Consider the following 12,912-nt stretch of genomic DNA (forward strand, 5'->3'; position numbering starts at 1 on the left):
TATAAAATATATCCTTTCTAAATAAGAGGAAACTACATTATAACTGTAAATAAGTAACAATTTTGCTCTCTAAATAAGTAAAAACTACATTATCTCTCTAAACAAATACGATTTACACTCTAAATAAGTAACATTTCATGTTATAAATTCTTAAATAAAATATTTACATTATGTAAATATTCTCATTATGTCTAAAACGTAGTTCTGCATTATCTAACTAAATAAGTAAACATTCCACATTCTCTCTAAATAAGAAACTAATTGTCCATTATCTCTCCTTAAACAAACTCTGCATTACATTTCAATATATGTAAAGCTTTTACATTGTCACTTGAAATCTATATCAAATTTACATGAAATAAAATAAGAAAAATATTTAAACATTATCTCCATAAGTAAAATCTGCGAGTAAAAATATATATCCAACTAATATACAAGTATAAAATATATCATTTCTAAATTAGTAATAACTACATTATAACTCTAAATAAGTAACTAAAGTAATAACTAAGTAAATAAATAATTCCATTTCTACATTATCTCTCTAAATATGTAACAATTTTGCTATTTAAATAATTCCATTTCTACATTATCTTTTTAAACAAATATGTTTTACACTCTAAATAATTCCATTTCTACATTATCTCTTAAATAAAATATTTACATTATGTAAATATTCTCATTATGTCCAAAACATACTTCTGCATTATCTAACTACATTCTCTCTCTAAAAAAGCAACTAATTCTTCATTATCTCTAAATAAATCATATAAATCTGCATTGTCACTCAGAAATAAGTAAGAAATCTTGATTATTTCTATAAATAATGAATAAATAATATAAATTCAAATGATCACTCAAAATAAGAAATGGCTGAATTATGTCGAGTTGTTGAGTAATCTCTTATGAGGATTCCTACCTGACTGGACTGTCCCCTGCGTCCAGGTCCTCTGCAGTCACCGCGCCAATAACAATTCCTGTGGGCGTGTCCTCATAAGTCTCCATGTTGTAGAAGGACCTGCTGAAGACGGGTGGCTCCTCCACATCAAGCACGTTGACCTTCACTGTGGCCGAGTCCTTATACGGGCCTAGGTGGAGGAAGCGTGAGTCCAGGTGAGCGTTGGATGCCTCCACTTTAAAGCTGTAGGCCTTCCTGTTCTCATAGTCCAGCGGCTGCAGAACAGGGGACACAGAGCGCTCGAACTGGTTAGATTAGATTAAAGCTCTGGGGAACTCAGACAGCAAAAACAGTGCGTCACATCGGCATCGGACTGCATATTAATCCCCATTTGGTGTGAGAAAGCTTTTAAAGGCATTAGGCCCTATTTTAGCGATCTTTAGACGAGTCGCTTGATTCGCTTGTGTCTTTGCTATCGTAACGTCGAGAACTGTACACCTTGCGCTGCTCAATACGCTCACAAGCCATGTACTAAGTCTCTTAATGAATCCTGGGTTTGTTTTGGGTGTAACGTGCAATAATGCAATCTGCTGGTCACTTTCCACTCCCTTTAAGAGCCAGGTGCGGTCTGACTTTGACGGACTGCTATTTCAGTGGGACGCTTAGGGACAATATCGTCTCTCTGGATGCCACTCTCAGCTCGGCGCTTTGCCAACTGCACTATTGAACTTTAGCAAAGCGGGCAGGACACTGCTTGCTTCTTCCATTTTCAGTGTCGCTTCTGTATCTCTCAGCTTGTCCAGAAATGCATGTGTAAGGTGCATCCTTTAGAGGTGGCTCAGGGCTTGAATTACATTTCCTGACTGTAGGGGGAGCCCAGGAGCAAGAAATACCAATTGTGACGACCCTGTGTGTGCCTTTTGCTGACTGCTAGTGGGTAGGCATGACTAGCAGGTGGGAGGTGCAGTGATTAGTGGATAAACGAGGACATGACTGTTTTTAAGGGACTTATAAGGGATCCAGAAAGGATGGTAAATCTTGGCTCCCAGGGAGTAGCTTGGATTGCTGTAATATTGACCATCTGAACACCACAATTGTAACCTTTCTAGGAGATGCTGTGTTGTTTATCTCTTCTCTATGGTCTCTGTCGCTGAACCTGAAGATCCTAGATGACCTCGGATCATGAGTGGTGATCCTTATTCGCCCTGGACATCTGACTCAAACTCTTTTGATAGCCCTCAATAAAGTGAATTGTATCTACAGCTGTTTATGTGTGGTTTCCCTTTTTATATATTGCAGTCTTCTGCGGGCTGGCCGTAACGCCAATTAACCGAATATGCCAGTATCTAAAGGTCCAGCTGGAGATATCACACCACAGAATGCATGGCCAGGGTTGTTCAAATGTTACATTTACATTTAAGGCATTTAGCAGACGCTCTTATCCAGAGCGACTTACAAAGTGCTTTGCTATTTACCCAAGAAAAACCTCAGCTACTTAGAATAGACCAATAATTCAAAGGATACCTCTAAGCTTAGACATTACTAAACGCAAGACAATAAGGTGACCATAGTACTCTAATCGTCCAAGTACTCTCGGAAGAGGTGGGTCTTCAGTTTGCTTTTGAAGACAGCGAACGACTCAGCCGTTCGGACACCCAGGGGCAGCTCATTCCACCACTTTGGTGCAGGACAGAAAAAAGTCTGGACGCTCGTCTTCCGCGGATTTTGAGGGATGACGGGTCGAGCCGAGCCGTACTTGAAGCTCGAAGGGCTCTGGGTGCGGATCGGCTTTTGACCATTGCCATCAAGTACGGAGGGGCTGGTCCTTTCTTGGCTTTGTAGGCCAGAGTCAGGGTTATGAATCTGATGCGGGCAGCAGCTACAGGAAGCCAGTGAAGAGAGAACTCAGCAGTGGAGTGACATGGCTGAATTTAGGAACATGAAGACGACCCGTGCCGCTGCATTCTGGATGAGTTGCAGGGGTCTGATGGTGCGCAGAGGAAGACCAGCCAGTAGAGAGCTGCAGTGGTCAAGTCTCGAAGTGATGAGAGACTGAACGAGCACCTGGGCGACTCTCTAGAGAGGAAGGGTCGAATTCTCCGGATGTTGTACAGGAGAAATCTGCAGGACAGAGTTACGTTTGCAACATGACTTGAGAACGATAACTGATCATCCATGACTACACTAAGGCTTCGAGCTTCTGTAGAAGGAGTGACCAGTGAGTTCTCAAAGGTGATGGCAAGATCGTTTTTTGGTCCATCAGTTCCCGGGATGTACAGCAGATGTTCTCCGACTTTGCTTCTATCTTCTGTTCTCTCATGGCCTCCACTGAGTCCAGAGTCAGTCCTGTTTAGTTTATTGAGCTGGTTGGTATCTACATTGCTTCCCCGACAGAGAAAAGCATGCTGGCCACAATAAGCTGATTGAATAACCTCAATAGCCTGCTGCACATGTTTAAACACACAAAGCCTCTGCAGATTTGAAAGCCTCCTCTGGCCTTTCAAGTACAGCGCACCTGGGCTATCAGACCAGTTCAGTTCTAGCTCCAGGAATGCTTGATTTTATCCACAAAAGACCCGTGTGGCTGCGGTTTTTCAATCTACGCCCATGAGGGGAGCAAAGCCTTCCCAGCATTGGGCTGTGGTGCAGTGGGACTGCATTCCCTGGAGTGATGCAGCTCTCTACAATGATCTAGAGTGCCAGAACTGATCATCCAACATCAGCACCTGACCTCACTGATGCTCTTGTGTGGCTGAACGCCATGGAATCCTTACAGCAATGTTCCAGGAACATGTGTAAAGTATTCTCAGAAGGGAAGAGGGTGTTAATGCAGCAAAAAGGTGGCAAACGTCCAGTTAATACCCTTGATTTTAGAAAAAACGTTGGATAGATGTTCAAATGTTTGTGGACACCCCTGCTAATGAGTGTGTGTTGTACACACATAGATTGTCTACGTCCTGTAGAGAAGTACTGCCAATAGAACAGGAATCTGAACCTACTGGCACCATGCACTAGTGCCAGGCGTAGGCTAGAGGGGTATAAAGCCCCCCAGCATTGAGCCGTGGAGCAGTGAAGCTGCTGATGACGGTTGGAGTGCCATCCAGTACTTTTGGGATGAGCTGGGGAGTTGGAGATGAGGTGAGGTGAAGTGGTGATCATCCAACATCCTGACATCCTGACAACATACTAACATGCTTGTCGCTGAATGCAATCAAATCCTCACAGCAATGCTCCCAATTATACTAGAAATCCTAAAATTCCTGGACAGTAGAGAGACAGTTACTCCAACAACCTCAGTTACTCCAATATCCTTGATTTCAGAAGAAACAATAAAAGTGAGCAAATGTGGACGATACTTTTGTCCATATGCAGTCATGTGAAAAAGTTAGGACACCCCATGTCTTTTTTAACATATTTTTAAACATCTGGACATTTGATCTTCTTCATCACCCTCTGTCCTAAAAGCTGGTATTTCCATCTTTGGCTGAAATAACCATCTACAAGTCCATGACATCCACAAGAAGAAAGGTTTACTAGGTTTTTCCCACTCCTCCAAGCAGAAGTCTTTCAGCAGGGTGACGTTTCAGCTTCACACATAAGGCCTCACATTTTCCTCTGATATTCAAAGTGGATTCTACGATGGAGAGCTTGCCAAGCCCTGCTGCACCTCCATGCTTCACAGCCAGGTGTGGGTTCATGTGCTCAAATGCATGTGCTCAATACGTCTATTACTGAGTCCAAATGACTTTCATTGCATTCACCCGTCCTAAACGCATGCTCCAGATGTCCTGGTCTTTGTTTAGGTGTTTTTGAGTCCTGCTCTGAGATTCCTCCTTCTCCTTTTTGCACACCTCCCTTAAAAAAGTCAAACATTTGGTCTCATTCTGATGGAAGATGGAAGGTGGAAAGTACTGAATGTGAAGGTCCCTTGATGATATTTCAGAGCAATTGGAGACTTCCTTACACATCTTGTGGACTGCTCTTGGCCTGAACTTGCTAGAACAACCTGACCTGGCCATGTTGCACAGATGTTCCGCAGATGTTTGGCTGATTTCCAAGTTTTCTGAGATCTTTTTTAATCCCTTTCCAGACTCATCTGCATCTACACACTTTTTTTGGTGTGAAGGCCTCAGAGAGCTGTTTAGATCTGGCCATAGTGATCTTTACTCATCCCTTCAACAATCAAGGGCAAGCCAAGCTAAATGTCTGAGGATTAAATAAGGCAGACTCCTCCAGAATCCCCTTTAACCATGTTCTGATCATCTGCATCAGTCATATTATCTCTTAATATTATTCAAATGTCCCGAATATGTTAATAAAGACCTGAAATGTCCTAATTTCCTTTACATGACTACATAGGTTTTACATATGGAGCCAAAAAGAGTTCCATCCTTCACTGGAGCTGCCTTCTGTGCGCATTATCCTCCCGTTTGATGGCAGAATAGCCCGAAATAAATAAATAAATAACAGAAATGGATTGTACTTGCTGGGTTTGGAACACGAGGACGGGTGAAAGCTTTCCTGCAGAGACACAATGTGACTAATATCCAACTTCTAAGCAAAATGCAGGAACCTCACCTTTCCCTTTGATTGCGAGCGCTCAAAAACCGAGCCTGTATTTGACGGACCCGCCTGGAATTTGAAACACATCGCGCCTCATTCAGGGCATGATGCAACGGCTAGAGCTTTCAATAACAGAGAGCTCCTGCGGAGATGAGAGGGAAATGGAGGCTGGAGGGTGCCATTGACTCGGCCCTAACGCCACACGCCACAGAGAGACAGAAAGGAAAGGGAGAGAGAACGGAGCGCTTTCATGCGTGTAAAAGGCAGGATCTGACACAGTCACACTAACTAAATGGGGACAGCGAGAGAGAGAGGGAGAGAAAGCCAGAGTGAGGGACTCTTGGGCTGACCACAGCATTATTCTCCACAGATACTGTACAGCACTATATAACAGCCTTCTGATTTCATTTGATGGCCTGTATGGAGTCAGATATTGGATGGTAAGCTTCTGATTTTGTTCGTGTGGAGTGACCAGACATGGAATGGTCCAGTAGTATGGTCCAGAAGGGCCAGAAGGATTGTCGGGGTCACAAAGGTGCCACAAAAGGATTGATGAATGGCGACATTGATGAATGGTGACATTGATGAATAGCGACTTTCGTTCCCCTAAAAAACCTTGGACCATTCAGTGGATGGTTCTCTAAAGATAAAGGTTTAAAGAAGGTTCCATACCAATTTAAGGGTTCTTCCTAGAGCGTCCACATGTCGGATTTTGTGATTTTGTGGTGTAAGGTGGGTCTTGCCACAAGAGGGCGTAAAAGTGCATCCCTATAAAAAGGCCAGCAGAGGCTATGTTTGGGTATGTAGCCATGCCTCTACGACACACATGAGGACATTTTGCCCAGTTGACAGACTTTGAGAGGGAGTGCATCATTGGACTGAGAGAAGCAGGATGGTCGTTTTGACGAATTGCTCAAAATCTAGTACATTTTGGCCAAGCTCACCGCTGCCTTTGTTTGCAGTGGTGTCATGAACAAGAAGCCTGGACTGCTACTAACTGGATCCACAGAATATGTAGCATGTAGTCAAGTCAAGTCAAATGTATTTGTATAGCACTTTTTACAACTGTTGTTGTCACAAAGCAGCTCAACATAATTAGTAATTAGTAAAAGACAGAGACATAAAAAAGTAACATAAGACATGAAGGATCAAAGACCCCCAGTGAGCAAGCCAATAGTGACAGTGGCAAGGAAAAACTAGGTGGGACCCCAGCTTCGGCAACCTTCGGCAAAATACGTACAGATATCTAAATTCTGTTCGTATTTACAGGGGCTCTGATTGGTTCATTGGTCTACCGTGCTACCACTATGGCCCGAGGGTCATGAGTTCGAATCCCAAGCCATGCCGCTTTGCCATCGGTGGTCAGAGTCTGAGAGAGCACAATTGTTCAATGCTCTTTCTGGGTAAGTCGATGGCGCTCTCTTCCCTCATCATTCTTAAAATGAAGTTAGCCAGTACAGGCCTCTGTTAGTTGGTGTGGTGGAGTTGTGGACCCGGTGGTCAGCCACCAGCAGGGGGCCCGGCCAGCAAAGTATGAAAGCTGGTGGAGTTGGAGCAAAGAACTCCAAGCCCCAGAATCCCCAGCGGTAATCAACGCTGACCAGACCCACCTGTGTGGCACGGTATAAATACACCCAGCCAAACACAATTCCCTGTCGCACCTTTGTAGAGGTTGCTGAAGATAAAAGAGAAAAGTTCAGGTTGTGAACAGTGAAGAAAAGCTGAAGTGAAAAGAGAAAACAGTATAAGTTGTGAACAGTAAAGAAAAGCTGAAGTTAAAAGAGAAAAGTTCAGGTTGTGAACAGCGAAAAGCTGAAGTTAAAAGAGAAAAGCTGAAGTTAAAAGAGAAAAGCATTTGAGTTGTTGTCTTTTGTTTGAGTAAACATCACTCCTGGTTTTTCCTTTGTTTGTTTTCCCGCCGTTTTCTATGTTGCTTATGAACAGTGTTTATACTGCCCCCCTATAACAGCTGTGGTGGTGCAGTGGAAATACACTGGGCTCCTGTTACCAGGGTTGGGAGTTCAAACCAACAGTCATAATCTCACCGTAAAAAGGTTTGTTTTATTTAATAATAATAAAACAAAGTTTAACTGCACTTGAGTCCAAACCCCACACCACACCATAACAGATTAGGCAAGTAACGTTATGCCAAACTATCCAAAAATCACACAAAATTGGCCTAGGGTTGAGACAGTGATTGCCATTGTTATCGGTAGATACTCAAGGTTGCAGTGTTGATATCGGACCACCCGCATCTGTGTATACTAAAGCTGCTAATTCATTATCAGTTAAATACATTTTAAATAAATAAGGGAATCATCCAACTGTGCTAGATACCAGCACACAATGGGTTCGAGTCCCCTGATTGAGAATTGTGCAGAAACCTCAGCAACGAAACCTAATAGCAGATGTTTGAGTTTCAGAAGACATTTCATTTTCAGTGTTCAGATGTCGGCACACCTAAAACAAAGCCAGGGATGTTGGACCTGTTAGGCCCGTAACAAAGAGCCTGTCTGGTCTTTAGTAGAGGACTGTGTTAAATCTGAAGTTATTTACTGCCTGATACCAGCAAAGCCGCAAAGTGTGCTTCAACTGCTGACATTAACAACTACAGACAGGAAATACAAATAAATCGATGGAGCTCCACAGCTGAAGGACAGTGAGTAAATTGCTTCAATTAGCTTTGCTCTGCCTCAGATGATGGGGGTGGCTTCACAATCCAATGCACAAATGCTTGTTCCAAATCATTGCCAGTTGATTGTTTATTCACAAAGAGCTCGATAAGAGGTGCAGGGTCTTGTTTTCCCTTTTACCGTAAGTCAACATTTTAGTCAAAGAGAGTCCAGGATATAAAAGTATTATGAACATTGCAGAAAATGCTAAAATCATCTTCAGCCAAGTCAAGGCACCTAGTATTTCCCAATATGAGACAGCTGGGAGGTTATTATATGATTATTTAACTTAATTCTAGAACCAATGCTAGCGACTGTTCGAAAAAAGGCCCTGGCTGGCTTCACATGGGTCGCAAGTGATGTGCTAGTCTTCTAGCAATGTTACCGATAGGGGGAGTTCACATGAACGGGGATTGAGTAATGGGCCTTCCAAATTAGGTAGAAAATGGGGTACAAGTAAAGCTACATATGTATGTAACCCACCTGAATCCACTGAAATACTGACCAGCCTCGCTTAGATAACCCATACCAGGGTCCGCCTGAAAAGGAGACCCACAAAGTGAACCTCCAAACCGGTGAAACATCAAAAATGAGAGTAGTGGTAGATGGTAGTTATTTTAGACAAAAATCAATCCCTCAAGGCCATAACTTCAGTCATAACTTCAAAAACGGAGACCGTCAGACCATCAGATTTGACTGAGGGCTATTTTCACTTCTGCTCGAGTCGTCGTTTCGCTCAAGCTACGGTACATTCACTTCTGCCCTGGTTCAAGTTACTCGAGCCGTCCCAGTTCATTTGGAGAACACGTTTGAACGTGTATTGAGTCAGCTCTGATGCCCCCTGTGACCTAGTCGAACTCTACCCCTCCAAACAGCGAAACCACACGGTGTTCTAGTCTGCACTCAGTTGCAATAAGTTCCCATTCAGACGAACGAGGGTGGAGGAATCTGTCAGGCATTACAGCTGCAAGAAGCTATTCAAAGCTGGCCACGCTCCAAATGCATGTAAGGATGTTCCTGCCTGTCCCAGCACTTTGATATGGAAATGGTTACCTTTGCGAGCGCCCAGGCGAGCATGTGTGATGGATTTGGTTTAGCAGCGCTGGTTTATGACCCTTTGATTAGAGCTTGCGCATGGCAGGGGAGCCCTTCTGTTTCTGAAACCCCTACAAGAACATCTGAGGGAATGTTTGCAGACGAGCACACTCCGGCACAATCGCCTCCACAGACGTAAACAAAGTAAATACAGCGGTTTGATCTGTGATCACGATCTATACAATCGGTCCAAATGTTTGTGGACATTCCCTTTAATTGCCACAGATGTGCAAATGCACACACGCAGCTTGCCTTGTCCCTGCAGAGAATTGAATAGGATGCTCCAGAGCAGATAATTATGTGCCTACTGGCACCATACCTAATGCCAGGTGTGGGCTAGATGGGTATAAAGCCCACCAGCTCTCAATCTCTGGAATGATTGATGGTGCTCCATCCAGTACTTTAGGGCATGATGAGGTGACCTCACTAATGCTCTTGTTGCTGAATGCAATCAAATCCACACCGCAGTGATCCTCCTCCTTCTCTGGACATTAGAGACAGTTACTCTGACAAAAGCCGGATAAACTCAATACCCTTGATTTCATATGTATGTATATATACACACACACACACAGACACGCACTATTTCATCTCTGTATATATATTTGTATATTTGTATTCTGTACTTTTTTTTGCTTATATTTCTATATTTTCATTTTTATATTCTATTCTTTAACTTAAACGTAACTTATTCTATTTTTATTTTCTTCATTTTTATTTTATTTTTCTTTTGCACTTTTGCACTTTACTTCATTAAGTTAAGGTTTAGTTAAGTTTAAATATAGATTTTTATTGTATAGCTTGATGTGAGCAGACTGTCAAAAAAGCATTTCACTGCAAGTTATACTGTGTATGACTATGTATGTGACAAATAAAATTTGATTTGATTTGATTTGATTCAGAAGAAAAACTGAAATGTCCCAATACTTTTGTCCCTTTAGTGTATTTGTAAAGTGTTACTAACGAGTCATTACGTCTTTTTCCGGCCCCTCTGTGTCTCTGGTCCTCCTGAAATCGGTGGTCTGGGGTTTGCTACAGGAAGACTTTGCAGTATTCAAGGCAAATAAGGAAAAGCAAGGAACGGATGAACCTAGGTCCTACAAAAATGCACCGCAGCTGTACAGTCGATCCACAGGTTGAATGGAATTCTTCTGTGTGAAGCCCCTCATTGGGCTCAGAATTGGCCCTGGGTGCAGACTCTTATATTCAGGAAGTGAAAACACCCTTAGTCCAGTGTTCCTGCTTTTGTTTTTTTTTGTTTTCAGCCTAAGGCGTGTTGAACTGAGGAAGAAGCATCAGCAGCCTGTCTGAAACACCTAGCCATGTTTTCCCTTCTCCTCTGTGGGTGGTCGGCTTAGCAGTGACAGCAGCACCACGCTGCTGTCCGCCTTCATCTCGGCTAAGGGAGTAAAAATATATCATAATGCATGGGTGCATTCTGCAAATATCTGTGCATCTTATTTTTTTTATTATTATTTATTTTTTTTTATTGAATGAATTACGTTGAATTTTGGTTAATAAATAATTTTTGGTTAATAACTCAATAAATTATGATGCAATAAAATAAAGAAATAAAAATTCCAGGCTATTTTTAACTGTAATAAATCCAAAATCTTGAGGTATTGATTTTTACAAGGCCATAACTTAGGACCTCTGGTTCACCGGTTGCCCTTTCATGGAGGGCAAGGGTCTAAGGGGTTAAGATAGAAGGCCGGACCTCCTTCACCACCCTTTTTTCTAGACTGGATTGAGAGATAGAACAGAGTAAGATGAGTCATGGTGATGGGAGATGGTTATGGGGGAACAGAAGGTAGATAGAAATTTAGAGGATGTTAGATTGGAAGAAGACAGACATGATCCTCAAGACATGGTCCTCCTCCCAAACATTGGTAGTTCCAAATATTATGTAACCATTATTTTAAGTATACTGTGCATTTTGTATCAGTTGGGACTCATACTTGCAGTTGGAGAAGGGTTATTACAACTCAAAGAAATATAGGTTTATTTTTCTGGATTTTTTTCAGTTATTAATCCTAATGCGACTTATTTGGTAACTTATTGGTTTAGCGGGTTTCGTGGAATCCCACAGGGTTCTAGCTTAGGGCCTATGAAACTAATGTTAGACCCTGTGGGCTACAGGGTCTAAGGGGTTAAGATAGAAGGCCAGAGCTCCTTCACCACCCTTTTTCTCTAGACTGGATTGAGAGATAAGACATAGGTTATGGATAGGGTGGTTATGGGGTGCGAAAAATTCAAGGAACGGATGGAAGAAGACAGGCATGATCCTCCTCACAAACTTTGAAGGAGTCTGTAATCATTTATTTTAAGTATACTGTGCCTTTCCATGGATTTTGTAATAGCTGGGATGCGTAATTGCAGTTGGAGGAGGGTTATTACAAGTCAAAGAACTGTTTTTCAGCACTATGTAGAACCCTTTTTGCTAAGTGTGTAGGGATATGGACTTGTAACTGGACTTTCATCGTAGGTAAAGAACCTTTTAAAGAACCTTTCATAAAATGGTTCCAACAAAAAACCCAAAGAAATTGTTTTACTAAAAGTATAGCAATTATGTATTTACACTAAATCAGCCATATCATTAAATCCAATACCAGCCTAATATTGTGTAGCCCCTCCCTTGTGCCACCAAAACAGCTCCGACCTGTCGAGGCTTAGACTCCACCAGACCTCTGAAGGTGTCCTGTGGTATCTGGCGTCGAGATGTTGGCAGCGGATCCTTTAACTTTAGTAACTTGTGAGGTGGGGCCTCCATGGGTCATGTCAATGAGCCTTGGGCACCCATACCCTGTCACCGGTTCACTGGTTGTTCTTTCCTGAATCCACTTTTGGTGCTGGTCCTGAACGCTCCACAAGACCCTGTTTTTGGAGATGTTCTGACCCAGTCCCAGTGTCTCAGATTCATACGCTCGCCCATTATACCCTCCGTCCAACACGTCACCTTCAAGAACTATCTGTTCACTTGCTAATAAAACTAATACTGTACATCCCACCCCTTGACACCCCTTGTCTCTGGAACCCTCTGGAAGTTGTTGTCAACTTCACCCGTCAGTGGGTTTTAATGTTATGGCTGATTGACTTTAAATAAATTTTTAAGACTTTATGATTCATCTAATCATTTTTGAATGAATCATGGCCAAGTCGAATCACTGTAGGATTCACACCCCTAAATCTCAGCATGCCTCAGTACAAGTGTGCGCCTGGACGTTGGACTCTGAGCTGAGCTCCCAGCCATGTTGAGCGGCGTTCAGCGCTACAACATGATGAGTCACAGCAGGACAGATGGACGGGTCATCTACCTGATTCGCACTGAGCGCTGCCACTCAACTGGCCTTATTAGTGCTAATAACACTAATGTGCTTCATGACCTGAAGGAAAGTGCAGCAGGACTGTGAAATGCCCTCAGCGGCATTGTTCACCACACCTGTATCACATTCCCACAGAGCAAAGGTGGACAGCATTCATCATTCAGTGTTACGTAACAGAATCGTTACACAGAGTTACGTCACACTTAGTAACACATGACCACACACCGCTCTGGCTGTAAACACCACAGCCATGCATCCGAATACAAGCTCCTCTTCTATTTTAGGGCTGATCATAGTAATCAGGAGAAATCCAGGTACTAGAAAAAGAGAACAATGCCCAGCATGAGATCACACGCAATTA

General features: G+C 42.7%; 1 protein-coding gene across 4 annotated transcripts in view; it reads right to left on the bottom strand.

The window, feature by feature from the left end:
* Nucleotides 1–12,912, bottom strand: part of cdh12a (cadherin 12a) — an 85,590-nt gene that overhangs the window by 18,241 nt on the left and 54,437 nt on the right. For all 4 annotated transcript variants that reach the window (XM_072668456.1, XM_072668454.1, XM_072668455.1 and 1 more), the window contains one exon: nt 920–1,173. In XM_072668456.1, the coding sequence (XP_072524557.1) occupies nt 920–1,173 (254 nt within the window). The remainder of the gene's footprint in view (nt 1–919; nt 1,174–12,912) is intronic.

The sequence above is a fragment of the Salminus brasiliensis genome, chromosome 23 (assembly GCF_030463535.1).
Source record: "Salminus brasiliensis chromosome 23, fSalBra1.hap2, whole genome shotgun sequence".
Taxonomy (NCBI): domain Eukaryota; kingdom Metazoa; phylum Chordata; class Actinopteri; order Characiformes; family Bryconidae; genus Salminus; species Salminus brasiliensis.